The sequence below is a fragment of the Rhamphochromis sp. 'chilingali' genome, assembly GCF_963969265.1.
Source record: "Rhamphochromis sp. 'chilingali' genome assembly, chromosome: 10".
Taxonomy (NCBI): Eukaryota; Metazoa; Chordata; class Actinopteri; order Cichliformes; family Cichlidae; genus Rhamphochromis; species Rhamphochromis sp. 'chilingali'.
This window is the reverse complement of record NC_137937.1, coordinates 21,588,302-21,607,697: the sequence shown is the minus strand read 5'-3', so window position 1 is coordinate 21,607,697 and position 19,396 is coordinate 21,588,302. Positions and strand designations below refer to the sequence as shown.

At 38.6% G+C, this 19,396-nt stretch overlaps 2 protein-coding genes across 5 annotated transcripts in view; one reads left to right on the top strand and one right to left on the bottom strand.

Moving 5' to 3' along the window:
* The window catches only part of kntc1 (kinetochore associated 1), a 30,252-nt gene extending 23,630 nt beyond the window's left edge, over window positions 1–6,622 (top strand). For 3 of the 4 annotated variants that reach the window (XM_080893203.1, XM_080893204.1, XM_080893205.1), the window contains exons 58-62: window positions 976–1,105; window positions 1,188–1,277; window positions 1,750–1,904; window positions 4,471–4,573; window positions 4,709–6,621. In XM_080893203.1, the coding sequence (XP_080749329.1) occupies window positions 976–1,105; window positions 1,188–1,277; window positions 1,750–1,904; window positions 4,471–4,573; window positions 4,709–4,744 (514 nt within the window). In that variant the 3' untranslated portion in view covers window positions 4,745–6,621. Of the gene's footprint in view, window positions 1–975; window positions 1,106–1,187; window positions 1,278–1,749; window positions 1,905–4,470; window positions 4,574–4,708 lie in introns of all 4 variants that reach the window. The other variant, XM_080893206.1, reaches the window with a different exon arrangement.
* A 242-nt stretch (window positions 6,623–6,864) lies between these two features.
* LOC308403622 (hydroxycarboxylic acid receptor 2-like) lies at window positions 6,865–9,448 on the bottom strand. Its single transcript, XM_080893207.1, has one exon. The coding sequence runs from the start codon at window positions 9,290–9,292 to the stop codon at window positions 8,327–8,329; it is 966 nt and encodes a 321-aa protein (XP_080749333.1). The 5' UTR covers window positions 9,293–9,448; the 3' UTR covers window positions 6,865–8,326.
* Window positions 9,449–19,396: the final 9,948 nt, after the last annotated feature.

The window sequence follows — 19,396 nt, the reverse complement described above, 5'->3', positions numbered from 1 at the left end:
GCTGTGTTTTGTTCTTAATGCAGTGATGTAGGTCTAAACTGCAATATCATGTACTTGTATATATGTTTTTCTCAGTTTAGATAAGATATTAATAATGAAAGTTGATATTGAATGTAGGTGGATTGTTTTGAGTCAGCAGTTAATGAGGTCACTGCCTGTTCTGCCCTTTGTGTGGTCTTTTGCCCTTTGAGGGCATCCACACACAATAACAACAGGTGCACTACAGGGTCCGACAATGAGACAGCCTCCAAAAGGGAATGGTTTTATAGGTGGAGTCCACTGACATTTTTCCCTTATTTTTTCTGACTGGTTTTTCATTTGGTGTCAGCGTCACTACTGGAAACATGAGGTGATACCTGGTCCTTGCAGAGAGAGTGCACAGGTAGTCCAACAACAGTCTCAAGAGCATGGAGATTCTAAGAGAGAGATAGTTAATCTAGAAGAGCTGGACAGAATACCAGAACTGGCAGGTCCACCACTAGTGCACTGTGCTTTTCAAAGATGAGACCAGCTTCACCCTGTGGACATGAGACGCATGTGAAAATGTCAGGAGCAGCGGTGGAGAACGTTATGCTGCGCATTATGATATTTTCAGGCATGCATTCAGGCTTGTGGGGGCCATACAAACTACTGAGTGCCATTCTGAGTTGCTGCAGTGAAATCTTTGAAAACTGGACTAACTTGCTGCATCTTTTTTTATTGATTTTTTTTACTTTGATTTTCAGGGTCTCTTTGAATGTGGCATTCTGCCTATTCTAACATATTACCTAGTCCATTTCAGACAGATAGATGGATGGATGTCCAGCATAATTCCTTCCCCATTGTGTTTTCTAAGTGTTCGTTTAATATTTTGGACAGTTTATAAACACACTACTTCCGTCTGATTCATTTCTGAATTAGTATTAGACCTGAGTAATGCTTCATCTAATCTTCACCTTAACTCCTAATGTCTCGCCATTGCTTTTCCCTCCCGAGGTGCCCATTTCTGTTGAATCTGGATTTGATCGGAATTGCCAATCGCTTTGCACAGTTCAATCTGCCAGCCTTCGCCCTGGGAACGCTCCTTCTAATTCCCTGTGCTAGTAAGAAGGAGCAGCAGGTCCAGGTCAGTGCATCCATTTAAATACATGTGAGAAGTAAACGTGTAGTTTAGGCTCTGACTCTTTTTTTTTTGTTGTTGTTTGCAGGGTTTCCTGTCTGTCTGCAACCCGCTCGCCGTGCTCGAGCAGGTGGACGAGCTTATGAACACCGGGGAACTCGCTGGTATTCCTTCACAGGTTAGATGTGACGTCTTTCCACTGCTTACAGATTTAACTGCCTTTAACACTTGTTACCACATTTTACTTTCATTTAGAAATGTCCACTTCAGCTACATTGTCATTTCATTTAATCTTTCTTTGTTTCTAAATATATTTTAAAAATAGAATTCTTTTTATTTTTTAGACATTAATATTTCTGAGTATCAGCACACTCCTTAAAACTGTTAAACAGGAAGTCTGATCAGCTGATAAGATGGTGTGAAATTATGAAAGATATTTTTTTGTTTGTCGGAAAAACAGTGTTGCTAACCAAACACAGAAATAAACCCAATCTTCACGTGAGCAGATTTGCTGTTTTGTAACATCTGATGAAATGAAATTCATCTGCATTCTTCATTGTGATTCTCATATAAACAAAATTATAGAGTATATTATGTTATATATTTAATGTCTTATACTACATGACTTAATTTTCTTAATGATCCATCAGGTCAGGGAGACTGTGTTAACTTTCATCAGCCAGAATGGACAGCATCAGAAACTGCTGAAGACGAAACACTTCAGCCATCTGAAGCAGCTCATAGTGTCGAGTGGGCAGCCTAACCAAGTGAAAGATTTGGTGGACTATCTGATCAGCCAGAACTGGTGAGATTCACACCGCTCAACCTTTCATAGGAAAGCAACAAAAACTTTTCTATAGAGATGGTTTAAAAACATCAACAATAAACTGATGCATAGTGCTGTGATCTAAAAAGTCTAAAACCTTATGTAATCATCCATACAAGGATATAAAGAGCGGGTACCTGTCCTTCCAACCCTCATATAAATGGAAGGAGACTAACAATGATCTACATGTGCCTATGATATCTATGAGCTGTGATCTAAAGCTTTCATTATTATACACATAAAAATCCAGTCTATAACCACGCACTGAGACGCCTCCTCTGCATTGATCTGTAATGGCCAGATCCCCAATCTGCAATTTCACCATGGGCCTCAGACTTGCACAGGAAAAAAAACATCAGCTTTTTAAAACAGGAAGTTATTGGGATACAGTACCACACAGTCGTGTGAAAAACGAGCATACCACCTTCTTTCAAGTCTAAGAGTTTACGCATCAGTGCACAATTTTTAAATTATCTGGTCGTTCCCAGGTTCTAAAATTATTTAGATACAATGTTAGATGAACAACAACACAACATAATTACGCTAGTTCATCATTTATTGAGAAAAAAGAAAACACAGACGCTGCATGTGAAAACTAACTACACCCCGTGATTCTGTTTGCTTGTACCTTTATCTGAACATTGAGTTTGGTTTTAGATAAGAAGATAAGATAAGATAAAACTTTATTAATCCCTCGGGTGGGTTTCTCTGGGAAATTCGGTTTCCAAAAGCACAGCACCAACAGAAGTTAGAGAGTTACAGAATATTATATATATATACACACACACACACACATATAAATACAGAGACATATATAAATAAAATATACAAAGGGGATGAATAGAATAAATAGGAATAAAAATAAAAATACAAGTGAATTGCACATTTTTTAATTCAGTTTATTGAGGTTTGCAGATGTTCTGTCTTAAGATCTGACCACAGCATTTAAATCAGGATGAGGTCTGCTCTTTAACCGGATCAGTGCAAAATCTTGGTGTTTTTCTATTTCAACCATTCAGCGTAGATTTGTTGCAGTGCTTGGGATCATTGGGCCTCATTTACTCATTCACAGTGCATATGCACAAAATCTGTGATTTATCAATATTTTTGTATTTTAGGAACAAATTTAGTTTAGGTCAGTTCCTCTGACCAAACATACGTACAACAAACACCTGGCTGCCTTATGAATTTGAACACAAATCTGTAAAATGAGTAAGGCTGCTACTACTACTACTACTACTACTACTACTACTACTACTAACAATCATTAGCAATTATCATTGAATTTTGGTTTTTATTCATAGCTTTCTAAAACGCATTAAGCCACAAAATGCTCAGGACTACAAAAAAGGCACGTGAAGAAAACAAAATGCTATCGCCAAGGGGAAGCACAGCCACCCTTTGGTGGAAGCTTATTTGTGCATCCGATTCTTTCAGTCACTACCCGAAGCTCGCGAGGTTCTCGTGTGGGGCTGATGGATCACATGGTTCCTCGGCCTCCACCTGTTTTAATCTTTTTATTCCTTGTGGTATTTTGTTTTTATGTCAACTTTGATTCCAAACTTTGGTGCACAGGGAATCTCTCAGGAGAAATTATATTCTGTTATTTCAGGCCTGCGTGCTTATTTTATTTATTATTTTTGAAACTTCTTTGGTCTCTTCTGGCTTCCTCTTTCAGCATCCAGACACTGTTATTTAATTTTATATGGTCAGACTTTCTTCTTGTTTCTTGCCTCCGAGGTGCAGGATTCTGTCTTATAACATCGTCACCACTTTCTCTTCACTTGGAGCTAAGTGTGTTCACTTATGTTGAGAAGCCATGGCGGGGAAGTGCGCAGATAATAGGCAAATTATATGGGGCTCCCACAAGGCTGCTGGTTTTGAACTATTCTGATTTACTAACATACCCACAGTGGTGAGAATAAAATAGGCCAGTTTGCAGGTTTCTGAATCTGACTGTAATTTTGCATGCAAACTAATTTGTTGCACATGATAAAAACATTTCCACCCAAATATTAGTAAATGAGGCCCATTATTCTGGCTTCAGCTGTTGTGACTCTAGAATACTTTGATATACTAAGTTAATGGTGAATCCTGAATACTCCTGACCTGCAAACTGCCAAAACATCTGCTTTCATAGAGGTGCTGATATCTGCTGATGGTCATTTAATCAAATGCTTTTGATTCGCAGCACCTGGCTGCTACTTAGCCTCTCAATTGAAATGAAAGCAGGTTTTCACACACTGCATTTTGGCTCAGTTTGTTCATTTTTTTTATTTTATTTTTAATTTTGTCTTCATATCTCAAACCTTTTAACTGGAAGAGGTTGTCATAGACTGGCTGTTATTTAAAAACGCTAGCTCTTACTGTTACTCTTACTTACTCTTAATGTTATCCTACAGTCTCAGGTTGTAGCTCGAAATTCAGATTTTTGCTTCCAGTTTAGTTTAAATGCTCGCACTTAGAACTGTGTTAGAAACAGATGTCTTAAACCGGTTAAAGTTGCATGACTTTAGTTGTCTGTGCTCTTCAATCTTCCCTGCAGCCATGATGATGCTGAATCACTCGCTCGTGAGTACATGAAACACAGAGAGCGTCAGCGAGGGAAAACCCTGACAAATGGCTCGTTGTCATCCAGCTGCCTGAAGGTAACTGAAGCCGATATCTTGGGCCGAGTTTAGTGGAACGTAAAGGCTACACATGTTTGATGTGAAGTAGAAGTTTCTTTTTATTAGCTAAAAGCACTTCACCTGTGTGCATTAATGATTTCATTTGTTTTTCAGGACTTTCTTAACATGCAACACGGAGTATTGAGATGAACCAGCACTGTTGCTTCAGCCGTGTTTATATAATCCTCCTTGGTCTGCTTTAGGCTGAGATGCAGTATTTGCACTTCACATTTATCTTTCAGCTGTAATATTTGAATAAACTATTCATTTATGAAAACTGTGGAGATGAGCTATTTAGAAGCAGCAGATCACATGTCAACTTTTATTTTCCACTGTAACTCCAAGTTTGTTTCCTAGGATGTGTATTGAGTTTAACTGTTGATTTTCATTGCACAGCCACACTTTGTACAATATTTTGAAGCTAAAGTACTGTCGCACATCGGTTCTAAAAGAAAGAGGAGCAGTAATCCTAATAAATGATGTACACTGTGTTGCCAAAAGTATCAGCTCATCTGCCGTCACACACATTAAGGAACAAACCAATCTTACTTCATGGAATTTTATACGATGTTGGCCGAACCTTTGCAGCTATAACTTCAACTCTTCTGAAAAGGCTTTGTAAAAGATTTAGAGGTGTTTATGGGATTTATGGGAGTCAAGTTCTTCCACACCAAACTCGGTCATCCAGCTCCCACAGGGCGAGAGGCAGGGTTCACCCTGAACAGGTCACCAATCTGACGCAGGGCTAAGACAACCATTTGCACCGATGGGCAGTTTAGAATCTAACCCCACTAACTGCATGTCTTTGGACTGTGGGAGGAAGCCGGAGTACTCAGAGAGAAAATATGAACTCCACCCAGAAAGGTCCCGACCAGATGGTGGTTTCGAACGCGGGACCTACTTGCTATGCTCACATTTTCCTAAAGTTATTTCTGTTTTCTTTTTAAATACTTGTTACTTTCACATTTATATGAAACAGCTTCCTTATCTCAGTCGTACTTCTTTGGTTCATCAACTTTTTTTTTTAAACACTGGTCTTGTTTCTGATGGACTACTTCCCGTCACTCGCTGTTAGAAGTGACTGTGTGATATTTGAGAGGAAGTGTGCACTCACAGTGAGACCGATCCGAGCTGAACTTTATCCATTCTGAACTTTATCCATTCTGAATTTTTCAAAAGATTTATACATTTTGGTCCTCCAGTTTTTTCTTCTCCTTTGCAGCTGTCACTCATTCAAGTGTGCAGAGATTATGTATCACGTTTGCCCATCAAGAACGCTCAGCAAGTTTACTTGTTAGTGGTTTAGCCACACATGGTGTGCCCTTAAATGGACTTATAAAGCTCATCTGTTCCCAGAGAGGAGTGCATTAAATTAATGTCATGAGACTTCCTTTTCAAACTCACTTGCCTCATGGGAAACGGAAGACTTTGTATTCTCTGCGTGGCTTTGTGTTAAAATGACGGTTTCATTTTCATCTAAAATGGCCATTTTGTGAAACTGGTGTCCAGATTTAGTCCGGTCCTTGTTCAAGGAACCTAACTCAAGGTATGAATCAGTGTTGCCCTAGCATTATAGACAACTTGCCAAAGAACCATGTTTAAATTGTATCTTTTGGGACTTTGTTACTAGAAGCAAAAACTAAGAATTTGTTCCTATTTTTTCAGTTTAATCAAAGAAAGGTCAATATACTAACACAGTTTGACAGACTCCCTTGTCTAAGAAAGACCAGACTGTGCTTCAATAAATCGGTGGATGCATTTTTCTGCAAAAGATTTTTTTTAAATTGAGGGGTGGATCAAGACTTTTGCATAGTGTTCTACAGATTGTGTTCATGTATGCAAAAAGGTCTGAGAAATATGAGATTAAATATGTGTTTATACACTCAAACTGTTGCCCCTCAGAAAACATTATATAAAGATATATAAACCAATGCATGTTTTTAAATGCAATTTGTATCATTTATGTGTTTTCAATGATTCAAGGACTTGTTTAAGCTGCACAAGAACCATAATTTTAGCTGCGTGTGAATTAAATGAGAAGAAATGGCTTGTTTCTCAGAATGGACAGATCAAGTGTCATAAAGTTATATTTATAAACTCGATTCACAGAAACCAAAGTGTCTGAATCATCTTTGCTGAACTAGGCCATCAGATATTGTACTTCCCCAACTTTAGCTGCAGTTATGAAACTGCAGTTGTGAGTTGGTTAAAATAGTTTCATGTAAGAAAAACAAGACCCAATAGAGTGCCGAATACCAGGAAAACAAATTAATGCACCAAACAGATTTGATAATATACATGTGAAAGATTTTTCTCTAAGGGTTGTGCTCATTGCTCAAAATCTCTTAAGGAACAATCAGGCTTTCATTAAATCCATTGTTTCCTAATTCAAGAGATGATACAGAACCTGAGTGTGTCTCTATCTGGGAGAGCGCATGGAGATTTAGAAAAACGGTGTAGATGGAGCACACATCTGTCTTCTCCTTCGTATCAAGTATTTGTGTGATAGGTCTGGATTTTATATATCATCTGCCATATCTGCATGTCCTGAAAGATTATTCCTAAAGAAGTTATCATTACATCATACTGATATTGCTGTTGCAGCTGCACACTGATATGTTGTTTAGCACTGTTACCTGACGACAAGGAGGTCCTGGGTTCAAACCCACCACTTGCGTGGTGTTTGCATTTTCTCTCGGTATACACCATCTTTGTGCAACAGTCCAAACATCGTTTTTGATTGATAAACTTACTTTAGTGGGTTTAGGTCAACTCTAAATTACAAAGGGGTGTCAATGTGAGTGTGAACAGCTGACTCTCTTTGTTAGCCCTGTGACAGACTGGCAAGCGGTCCAGGGTGTACCCTCCTTCTACCCCAGCCACCTAAAAGCAGCTATAAACTCCAGTGCCTGTTGTTTTACAGGGAGATATTTTTGAGCCATCTTAACCAGGAGGAGTGTGCTTCATATTGTACTGCTGCAATGCCAGCAGTTTCATTATGATCCCTTCATCGCCCACTTCTGAAAGATTCCAAGAAAACAGGCAACATCTCAGTGTTGACAATAAACTTATATTTATTATCATACGTTCATACAGCATTGGCAAAAGACAAAGAATACATATTCATACAGTTTTGTTGTTTTTATTCAAAGTTGCCTTAATATATATCCATATTTTTAACTCATGTATAAAAGCTTTTATACATTATGTATATATGCAGTATGTTTCTCATTATTATAGTTTTCACATGACAAAAGAAAGAAATCTTATTCAGATGAGGTTATAAATGTCCTTATTTCACATAATCTTTGTTTAATTCACACGTCTTAACGTGTACATGTTTTGGAAGACAAATACATTTAGAAAAGTGCAGTCAGCATTGGTGTGATAGCTTCTAAGCAAGTGATGTGCTGGGAAAAAAAAAGAAAAAAGCTTTTCACTGATGAAAAGTTTAATCACTCAGTTCGGAGGATTTCTGTGCCAGTGTGTAGCTTATTATTTCAAAGTGTGAGTGAGACTGCTTTAGCTAGAAACGGCTCTATAGAAGACACAGCTGCATCGTTTTTTGACTTTTAGAGGTTTTTACTCCATAATTGCCATGTTTTGAAAATGCAATTAATAGTAAATATGAAATAGCTTTAGCACTTACAGCTTAATGATGGAATCGATAAACTTACTTTAAATTGAACCTTTAGCTATGAAGCTGCTTGTTATACCTCCTCAGTTTAGTGATCACAGCTGGCTGATCGACTGGGAGCCCGTTTCCCGGGTTTTCTTCTCTGTACTCTCAGCATTTTCTGTTTCAGGCAGATGAAGAGCCTTCCTGCAGATGCTCTTAAAGACGGGGCTGGAGAAGTAGTAGACCACAGGATCCAAAACGCTGTTGAGGTAGGTCAGGCTAATGGTGATGTAAAATACAATGGTAAGGTTTTCCATTTCAGAACACATGTTAGAGGAACCGGCTAATTTATAGGACTTGATCCAGATCACCAGCTGTGTGAAGTTGCTTGGGAGGAAGCAAATGATGAAGAGCACTACCACGACTATGATGAAGTACAAGGCCTTCTTGATCTTGGCATGCTGGGCCAACTGCCTCCCTTTCAGGTTGCGAACGATGCAGAATGTGCAGTAGAGGATGACCAGCAGAGGCATGTAGAAGGAAAACAGAAATGCAAACTTATGCCAGGAAAGATTACCCTTGGTCTTGGTGTCAATCATGAAGCTCTCACAGTACGTTGTGTTGATGTGTGACAAAGAGAAGACATGAGCAGTCATTGAAGTGGTGATCAACCACAGCCCAAGTGCTCCGATTATGGCTTTAGAGATGCTCAGAGAGTTGATGGGATGGTGGGGATGCACCACACGCATGTACCTGTCCACAGCGATGGCCATCAGGAAGAAGGTGCTTCCGCTGCGATTCAGGGCCAGCATGAAGAGGCAGATGTTACAGAGGGCGTTTCCAAACTTCCATTTGATCCCGGCAAAATAGTAGCTGGCACGGAGAGGTAAAACAATATTGAGCAGAAAATCAGCCATTGCCAGGTTAAAGAGCAACACTGTGCTGCTTTTCCAGGGCCTCAGGTGGAAGCAGAAGATCCACAGAGCCAAACCATTACCAAGAACTCCCAGGACAAACTCTGTCATCAGCAGAGGAGGGAGGACATTGATCAGCAGAGTGCCATTGAAGCTGCAACGCATCGTGAGCTACGTGCCTCTTTGATGTCTTCACAAAAAGAAATGACTCCTTTGGAGCTGCCCGTACTCTTTAAAGGGAAATGCAAATGCAAAAAAAGTGTGATTATGTGGTTCACCCTTTACCCGGAAGCCTGAGGCTTCTGCTTTTTTTTTTTTTTTTTTTTTTAGGTGTTAACAAGCAATTAGTTGTCTGTCTTGGTGGTGTTAAATTTCTGTAGAAATAAAGAAATAAAAATAAAGGTGATAACAAAAAAATCACTTTTACACATCTCTGCATGCAGAAATATTTTCAGCTGTTTATCCTTGGAGTTTTATAAACCTTATGTTGTCACACTGCATGGCTGCACAGTTAAAACTGTCCTACTCAATCAAATCTCTGAGCACATAAGCAGGAACTCATGCCTGTGATGAAGCACTCCTCACATCTTTACCTCAGTCCACACAGGGCCTTTCATGGAGAACTGAAGAATCTCTCTTTCATAGATAACTATTTCACACTCCACTAAGAAGCTTTTCTCATGAATCACAATGACTAGATAATGATCTGTGTTGGTTTTTATTGTGCACTCTCTATGTACAGGAAGTTTAGCATTTATTTTATTATCCTAATAATATAATAATAAGCAAGTTCTTATTCTGGGACAATCACCCACTGCTGTGCAGCTAGCGTGAGAAAGTTCAGCAATTATAAAAAGCCACATTGTACCGCATTGGTTTTATTTACCACGTGCCAAAAAAATTTTACACAAAGGCTTCACTTTGTTGCATGCATTGTGGAGAAGTGTTTAACCTGCATCTGCTGCATCACCTTTTTCATGAAGCTACCTAACACCAGGTAGTACGTGCCAAATAAGATTAGACCAGAAAAAAAAACAAAGGCGATCTGCAAAGTCAAATATGAGAAAAACTGTCTGCATCCAGCTGCGACGCATTAAACTGACCGCTAACAGCGTCCACCTGTACACGCAGAAAGATACTTGTTTTTAATTGGCTATCATCCATTCTCTGATGCTTTGTTGTAAATGAATTCAGTACTTACGTCTTGTACATATTGTATAATAATATTTAAGTCCTTAATGAAACAGAATCTGAGAAATGTCCGAAAGGTTTCAGATCTTTTTATTTTCACAGAGGTTCAGTACTGGAATGAGCCACGGTGGCGTAGTGAAGTACTGAAGCCCACGTTTATTGATTCATGAAGCGAAACTATATAAATATCATCTGAGGGGACAACGTGTCAGATGATGTTCTGCACATCCTGGACAGAGTTGGGGTTTTTTGTGTTTTTTTTCAAAAGGCGGAGGTGTATCTGTCTCTTCCTCACTATGAATACTTAAACAAATTGTGTCATTTAGCACCTTTCAGATAAAACTTTACTGCTGGACACATTTTGCATAATGAAGCTGCATCACTGAGGAGGGTAACTGTGCAAAAGGTCACAGAGTGGAGCATTTTATTTCATATATAAGTTTTGAGCCGTGTCTCATGTCCTTTATAGTTTGCTCCGAAAACTGGAAAATGGGTCAGTGACTGGCTGAGACATGCCCACACATAGACGGAAATACAGCACATAAGTCAAAAATAGAGTTTGTTGGTTTGACCATTTTTATTCTTCAATAAAAAGAACTCTCTTAGGTAAGCTTTCTCGTCATTTCTTGAAATAGTCTTCAGGAATAGTTCTCCGGGCTCCAAGAAGTGGAAATACAAATATGGGAGAAACTGAGCTGTAACAACTTCCAGCTGTACACACAGAGAAAAAATGGCCTTTGTCTTCCGATCATTCATTTTCTGATGCTTTCTTGTCAGTGAATTATGAGCCATTTGTTTCTTTGTGTGCGTTTCTTTTTTACTCGCTACATGATTACACACCTCTCTACATTTAATCATTAGTTATTATTAATCTCTTGCTCTCTTCCACAGTGTGTCTTTATCCTGTCTTCCTCCCCTCATCCCAACCAGTCGCAGCAGATGGCCAAGAGACAGCAGGCGGTTTAACAATATTTTATTAGTTAGGCTTAGGCTTGGAACTGTGGCAAGGACAAAAGCAATGAAACAAACTGGCAGTGAATGAACATCAGGGTGAGGCTTAAATCACTTTGGCTTGATTGCCTGCAATCGGCTCCAGGTGCGCAGGAACTGGAGGAGGTGGTCCTCCCCAGGGGCGGATCCCAGGTAGGCTCAGGAGCCTAATGGAAATTTCAGCCAACCACTGCGGACCATGACAATTGGGACCTGATAAATGTAAAAACAAAGAATTACCTGATTTTTTTTCAAAAATAACAGTGGCACTACAACGTCCTCATAAGTAGATGTCACGCCCTTGTAGAGCAAAATTGGTATTTTGGTCTAGACAACCCAAAATGTATTGTCCACATGTGTGGACGCCAATGTCGTAGGAGATTACGTTGAATTGAATTGAACTGGAGAGACCAATGCACGACTGATAGTGTTCCAGTCTGTTTTTCTATCCAGATATGCTTTTACTGCATTGGCAGTATGTTTTTTAGATCAATCAGATTTTAACCCAGATGGTATATCATGGTGGAATAAAGTCTGACGGTTCTTTATTGAGTTCATAATTCCAGTTGTGACTGATAACAACACCACTGGCTGAAATAGCAGAGGTCAGCACGTCTCTCTGTCACGTATGAATCCTTAAACAAATCATGTTATTTTGGACCTTTACGGTCTGACAGTTTTACATAATTTAGCTGCATTGCTAAGTAGGCTAACATTTTTACATTGGAGTGAAGCATTTAATTTTAGCTGCTTTCATGTGTAGTGGTCCTTTAATAATCGCCCCGTTGGCGTAAAAATACTATTTTATGCCCATCAAACTATGATATCTTTGGGATTTTTTTTGTAGATACAAAGAAATGGGGAAAAATTGCGAGTCTCTGGTTGGGCTGCTAGTGACCAAGGCCCCAAAGATATCATTTAAGGTCACGTCCACACTAGCCCGGATAGATTTGAAAACGGCGCTTTCGTCCGAAAACGCTCCGCGTCCACAAAAGCACTTTCAGTCATTTTCACAGAGTTGAGCGTCCACGTTCAAACGGCCGCAAACGCTTACTTTCCAGTCCTGCGCATGCGTGAAACGCAAGAAGATTCGACCTGCCTCTCTTTGAAACGTCGCGGCAAAATTTTGAGGAAAAGCATCGAGTTTTTTAAATGGACTAACAATGAGGTGGAGGTGTTTCTGCGATTAACACAAAAATACAAAGTTGCAAAAGTGAGTAAGAATTAAAGAATTTGAAGAAAAGCTATCTGGAGCATGTACAGACTGATATTAATATTTAATAGGGCTGTCAAAATTGAGAGCAAACAAAACAACTGCCCTCCGCTAGCTTAGTTTAATTGGTCACGTGACTGCATCACATGACTGACATACGTCATCGTTTTAGAAAGTCTGTTTTCGCTGTGCACACTCGAACCCTGCGTTTTCCATGAGCGAAAACGCCGTCTAAGTAAGTATTACTTCTAAGTTGCAGTGAATTGATAGAAGAAAATAAACTGTACAAAACTAAACAGAAGAAAGTAGAGAAATAAAAACTTAACACAAACCAGTGACGCACTCCAGGGCCTGTTCCGTAAGAAGTGTATTTGTTGTAGCATTACTGTGGAAACAAAGTACTTTTGTTCATATTTGGTTATGTTGTGAACACGGCGGTGATGAAATGTACCCATTTACTCCTTAGTCACGTCCTGTCTTACAGTCTGGGTGATCTGTTTCTAGCGCTGTTGTAAAGGGGTTGTGGGTGGTGGTGTGAGCAGACTTGTGTGATAAATTAACCCTGGGGAGACAAGATTTATACACTTTAAGTATTATTAATTATGTGAATTTAATCCAGGAAAAATATTTCAAAGGTTTTATACATTTCATTTAGAAAATACTGAAAAGAAATGAGAAATAAAAGTAAGAAGTAACTGTAGTTTACTGGCTGGATCCTTTGTAGTTTTGTAAGATACGTTAATGAAATTAAAATTAATTACACATTAGAGCTCAGCAAAATAAAATACATATGATCTTATGATATTATCACATAGTGAAACTAATATCTCATTAAGGTAAAACCTGAACAAAAGTAGCTCAAATTCAAACAGAACATGAAAGTTTAAAAAAAAACAAAACAACAACAACAACAACAAAGAGCTAGTTGTAAAAATGTAACAATCAAATTAATTAAAGAAATTAATCTGAACAAATTCAAAACTTAATTTTTTTTTGAATAAAAGATAAAGTGAGTATAATGAAACACAGTCCTTATTTTCTGTATTGCAGTGTTTTATTTATTTTTTGTCATTAGCAGTCTGACCTTGCATCATTTTTTAATGTGAATCTGGTTGTAGAGAATTACCAGGTTTCGTCATAGGGGTTATTTGACAGTCAGGCAAAAAGCCGCCTTGTTTCAGCCCATCCATAATCAGCAGCAGTGGACAATTATGACGCAAACGCTGGCACTATGTTTAACTCTGCTGCCATCTAGTGGATAATATCTGAAAATGCATACAGCACACAGGTCAGAAGTTGAAACATACTCATCATGGGCATGAATGTCATGTTAATTTTGGACTTTTAATGAATAATTGTAGAGGATCTTTGATTACTTAAAAAAAAAAAAAAAACAAGACAAGGTTCCACAAGTTTGAATTTATTTTTGGTATTTCTACGATCTACACATGGTCAAAGGTTTTAATCAGTCATGCTAAAGGTTCTGCAATGTAGTTCAACTTGACAAGACCAAGGCCTATTATCTTCTCATTAGTGATCATGACTGACCACAACTGGTCAACACAACTCTTTGCAGCATAAAAAGTGTTTGTTTGACAGCATTCACTGGAGTGACCAATACTCCAATGAGCAATTGGGAAGTCAAAGGAAGTCACTGAAGATCTAAGAATAAGAATTGTGGATTTACATAAGTTCAGAAGGTCTCTTGGAGCCGTTTTTAAACAACTGCCGATCATCAGTTCAAGCAGTTGTACACAGGTACAAGTCTTTCAGATGTGTCACCACTTAGCTGAGGTCTGGAAAAAGTGTCACCCTCAGATAAGAGGACTTTGGTTGGGATGTTTAGAAACAATACAGGAACCATCGAAGGTCAAACCTGCCATGAACTGGAAATTGCTGGAACACCAGTATCACTGACCACAGTGAAGTGAATCTTAAATCAGAGGTTGCTGACAAAGAAAAGAAGCCCCTGTTCCAAACAAACGCCTTCAAGATTGGCCAAAAATTCTCCACATGGACAAGCCAAACTCCTTCTTGAGAAAAGTTTAATGGTCAGATGAGACAAAGACTAAGCTGTTTGGCCTCCATGACAAGACAATGTTTAGAGGAGTAAAGGTGAGGCTTTCAAGTCTGAGAACATTGTATCAGCTGTCAAGTATGGTGGTGGCAGCATCATGCTCTGGATATGTTTGGTTTTGTACAACATGCATATACATTGTATAAAACTTGGACACAACTGGGTGTTCTGACAGGACAATGATCCCAATGCACATCAAAACTGGTTTCGGAATAGATAAAGCAGGTTAACAGCAAACTTCTGGAATGACCTTTCCAAACCCCGACCTCAACTCTATGGAAAATTTGTAGACTGTGCTTAAAAGCCGGTTCTGTGCCAGGAAACCCACTCATTTAATTGAACCTTACCGATTTTGCAAAGAAGAGAATTCAGATTTGCAGCAGAATCATCCCAGACGCTTCTTGTTGGCTACCAAAAGTGTCTGGTCAAAGTGCAGCTTGCTTAGGGACATTTAACTATATCTTTTTATGTATGTCAGTCTGCCTCAGGGCAGCTGTGGCTACAACTGTAGCTTGCCTTCACCAGTGTGTGAATGTGTGTGTGAATGGGTGGATGACTGGGTGTGTAAAGCGCTTTGGGGTCCCTAGGGGGGACTACCGGTAGTAAAAGCGCTATAAAAATACAGGCCATTTACCATATGGATAAAAAGGGGTTTTATGTATATGTCTTAGCCTCTATGTATCCTTGGACCCTGTGTGGATTAAAGAAAATTACAAATAAATTTAAAGTTACACCCAATTCTTGCTTTTCTTAGTCATTTAAGATGCTGTACAATCCTTTCAAATACTGTTTAAAGAAATCTTGAAAAAAAAAAATTACCCCAACAATCTTGACCGTGACGAGTGTATTAATACCTTTGACTGCAACTGTACATGTTTTAGAGACTACGTCATCTGAAGTGTTTCTTTGATGCACAAGAAATGTTGTGTGAGGAATTACTAATAAGAATTTTATTAATGATTACTATCTTTTCTGTTGTATATAATGTGCTTTATAGAGGCATGCACAGTTACCATCAGTTATCCCATCTTTCCTCCACAGACCTTCACCAGAGTTCATCTAATTATTCACACATAGCTCATCGGTCATAATGTCAGTGCATTACTCAGAATTCTTTCATACAGATGTCACGCGGTAATTATCCATGGATGTGACTTGCAGCTCGTCAGTTCAGATATCGTCAGTGTGTGCAGAGTTTACACCAGGGAGAAAAAATGTGAAAGAGCCAGTATGGCTTGCGGGGCCTTTTGTCTCCCATCTCCTGTTGTCCCATCAGCCTCTGTGTTTCTTTTACTGCATAGCTGGGAATAAGACATGTGTGTTACTCTACCCAGCCGCGTGAACATGAAATTCCAGTCTGACAACATTGAGCAGCACTGAGATCTGAGCAGATCCTAAAAATAAAAATAAGAAACGGAAACTGAAGGGTCAGTCTGTTGTCACAGAGATTATCTTGGTGGTGGTCGACTGAGGAGAAAGTGAACATCCAACAGATCAAGAAACAGCACCGATGACTTAAACCGGGAGTTAGTGCTCAGCACAATTCAGCGTAAACAAAACATACAACATTAGAAGGCTTTTGCGTGTCTAACTGATTCCGATTTTTTGTGTGTCTTGATTATCTGAACTGATCTGTTGCTGAACATTTTGTCTGAAACTGTGAAATGATAAAAGATTGAAGACATCATGATGACTAAGACAAACAGAAATCAGGTTTTTCCTCATACCTGTCTGCCAGCCACAGGGAGTTAAGTCAGGAGAGGCATGTGACACAACACCCTGTAGCTCAGAAGTGGGCAACATTAGAAACTGGGACTGTTGCTTTTACCGATTAATCCATAAGGGAGTAATTATTAGGGACAGACCACTTATTTACTTAATTATAAAGAGAAATAAGAACATCGAAGAGGAAACACATTAGTTTGTTTATCTGCTGAATTTTAATACACCTGAGACTCAAAGTGAAGAGCAGAGATTTAAAGCATACAGAACATTCTGTAGTCATGAAGTGGAAATGAATTATAACCTGAGTTTAATCAGATCCTAAAAGACTAAACTATTGTTATTTTAAATGAACTGTGTGTGTTACGTTGGGTTGGACCCTTTTTGCTTTCAGAACTGTCTTAATTCACCTGGCACAGATTCAATTTGATGCATGTTGACATGACAGCATCACACAGCTGCAGCAGATTTCTTTTATCCTAAAGGTGCTCTGTTGGACTCAAACTTCTAATTCCTCATCTTAATGTTACAGGAGCAATCTAGACTCATCTGACCAGGCAACATTTTTCCTATTTTAGTGAGCCCGTGTGAATTGTAGTCTCAGTTTCCTGTTCTTAGCTGATGGGAGAAGCACCCAGTGCGGTCTTCTGGTGCTGTAGCTCATCTGCTTCGAGGTTTGACATGTTGTGCATTCAGGGATGCTCTTCTGCTAAGACATTTTCACTCAGAAAACTTCTGCTCATTAGATATTTTCTCTGTGTAAGCCCTAGAGATGGCAGTGTGGAAAAAATCACAGTACTCAGACAAACCTGTGTGGCACCAACAATCACGCCTCTTAAATCTGACTTAAATCTTTTTCCTTCCCCATTCTGATGCTCATGTGAACTTCAGCAGACCATGACTACATGCCTGAATGCACCGAGTTGTTGTCATGTGATTGTCTGATTAAATATTTGACTTACACGGGTGTACCTTAGAAAGTGGGTGGTTCACACCTGCTTATATAAGCCCAATATTTTTGTTTTATTTAATTTGATTTGTGGAATTAATTATTCCGCAAATGCGAATGTGCATCTACAAAAACACATCTTAATCTGACTGTAATTTCCTGTTTTATGTCCTCCCAGCTGGATTACTTAAAAAAAAAATCAGACGCATTCTCGGGATTAAAAGATAATTTAGAAATAATCCTCATGGGCTTGGATGTCATTGAAATGGCGAGGCTGACAGTGGCGTGTCTAGAAAGTTTTGTTGGGGGGGCCAGGTAGGGGCACAGATTTGGAGAAGGGTGGCAGATGTAATTGGCAGATAATGTTAAAAAATAAAATTCTACCAACCGTTAACCATAATTCAATAACCCTATAAACCTAATAACAGAATGTGCTTTTAATTCTTATTAGAATGAGATTTTAACCACTACGGTGCAAAGTTTTTAGATACTGCGTTGATAAAGTACAAGAGATGCAATCAGTGTTTTGTCAGTGTTTATTCAGTATTCAAGGACAGCAATATTTGCATAGTATTTTTACTGACATATAGTGCACATATGTTTTGGCCAAAAGCATTTTTGAATATTAAAATACGAACATTTTTAACATACAATTGGCAAATTAGCCAATGCAAAACTTTATCAGCCTATTAAAAAAAGAAGATAATGATCTCACAAACTGGTGTTTGATTTTGAAACAGGAAAAAAGTGGGGAAACAAATGAAAAGGCTAACATTTGAATGAAACCTGAAAGCAAGTAAATACTTTCTATACCTTCTTTTGATAATTTTTTCAGTATAAATTGCGCAAAAATAAACCTCTTGAACTTCTAATAAGAGTGTGTTACATGTTAGGAAAAAAAAAAAGTACAAAAACATTTGTAAACAGCAGCACTTGGAGTTGCAAAATATTTATGTTTTGAAAGTGAACATTTACTCAAGTACCTACTCTATGCTTCATCAAATATTATCAGTGATTTAGAATAGGTGGATCATTAAATTAAAAACGTGTTATTTAAAGCAGGATTTTTGTTTTACTTTCCAATTATGTGCCACAATACATATATTTGCTTAGTTAATTATTTATCCCCAAATATTAGGATTCGTCACCTATGGATCGGTTGAACAATTGACAATATAAACATCCCTTCCTTGCATTTTCCTTATTCATTCTCACACATACCTTCATTTGTAGAACTCAATGACAATGATGACTGCTGACAGTCCACCTTTCCCTGACATTGCTCTCTGCTTCTGGTTGTATTTTAGCCTTCTCCAGGAAGAAATTCTCAATTTTGAGATCTTTTCATTCTTCCTATTCTTCTGGTTTGCCCTAAAGTAATAAAGCAAAAACTTGTGTCACAAACAACAACTTTCCTGATATATGACCTTGACTAGAAGTCAGGGATGTCAAATTCTGGCCCTCATGGACCCCTATCCTGCACGTTTCAGATGTCACCTATACCAACATAGCCAATTCCAATAAAATAATCCCCAAACACCTAGTTGTGCACAAGTCTGTAAATGATTCTTTTAATCAGCTGTGTTGAAGTATGGAAACATCTGAAACCAGGAGGACAGGAGCCTTGAGAACTAGAACTGTACATCCCTGCATTGAACATGGCACAGCCATTCATGATTTACACTCTATTCATAACATGGAGCTGGCAGACAGGATAAGTAACGAGAGAAATTAGCTAGACCGCACAGTGTAGTGTAAGTGCTGCCTTATGGTAAACTTTGGTAATATGATGATGAAATACAGTCAGCTGGCATGGTGACACTGCCAGTATTAACCTGCAACCAAATCTGCAGCTCCATGCAGCAATGTTACGACTTGGATTATATCTTATAACTTGTAACTCTTATGCTGGCTCCCCCCAGTAGCCTACTGTCTGAAATATTACAATAATTCTTTAAGTGTTTCCTTGGTATTCTAATTTCAACGAAGTTTACTAAACTCAACAAACTTAATATTGCTTACCGGGACATTTATTCTCTCCTCATTTTCTTTCACCGAAAAATTGTTTTCTGCGGTGCCTCTTTCTTTGCTAACATGATGCTCATAGTGCAGAAGCCGATGCTGTAT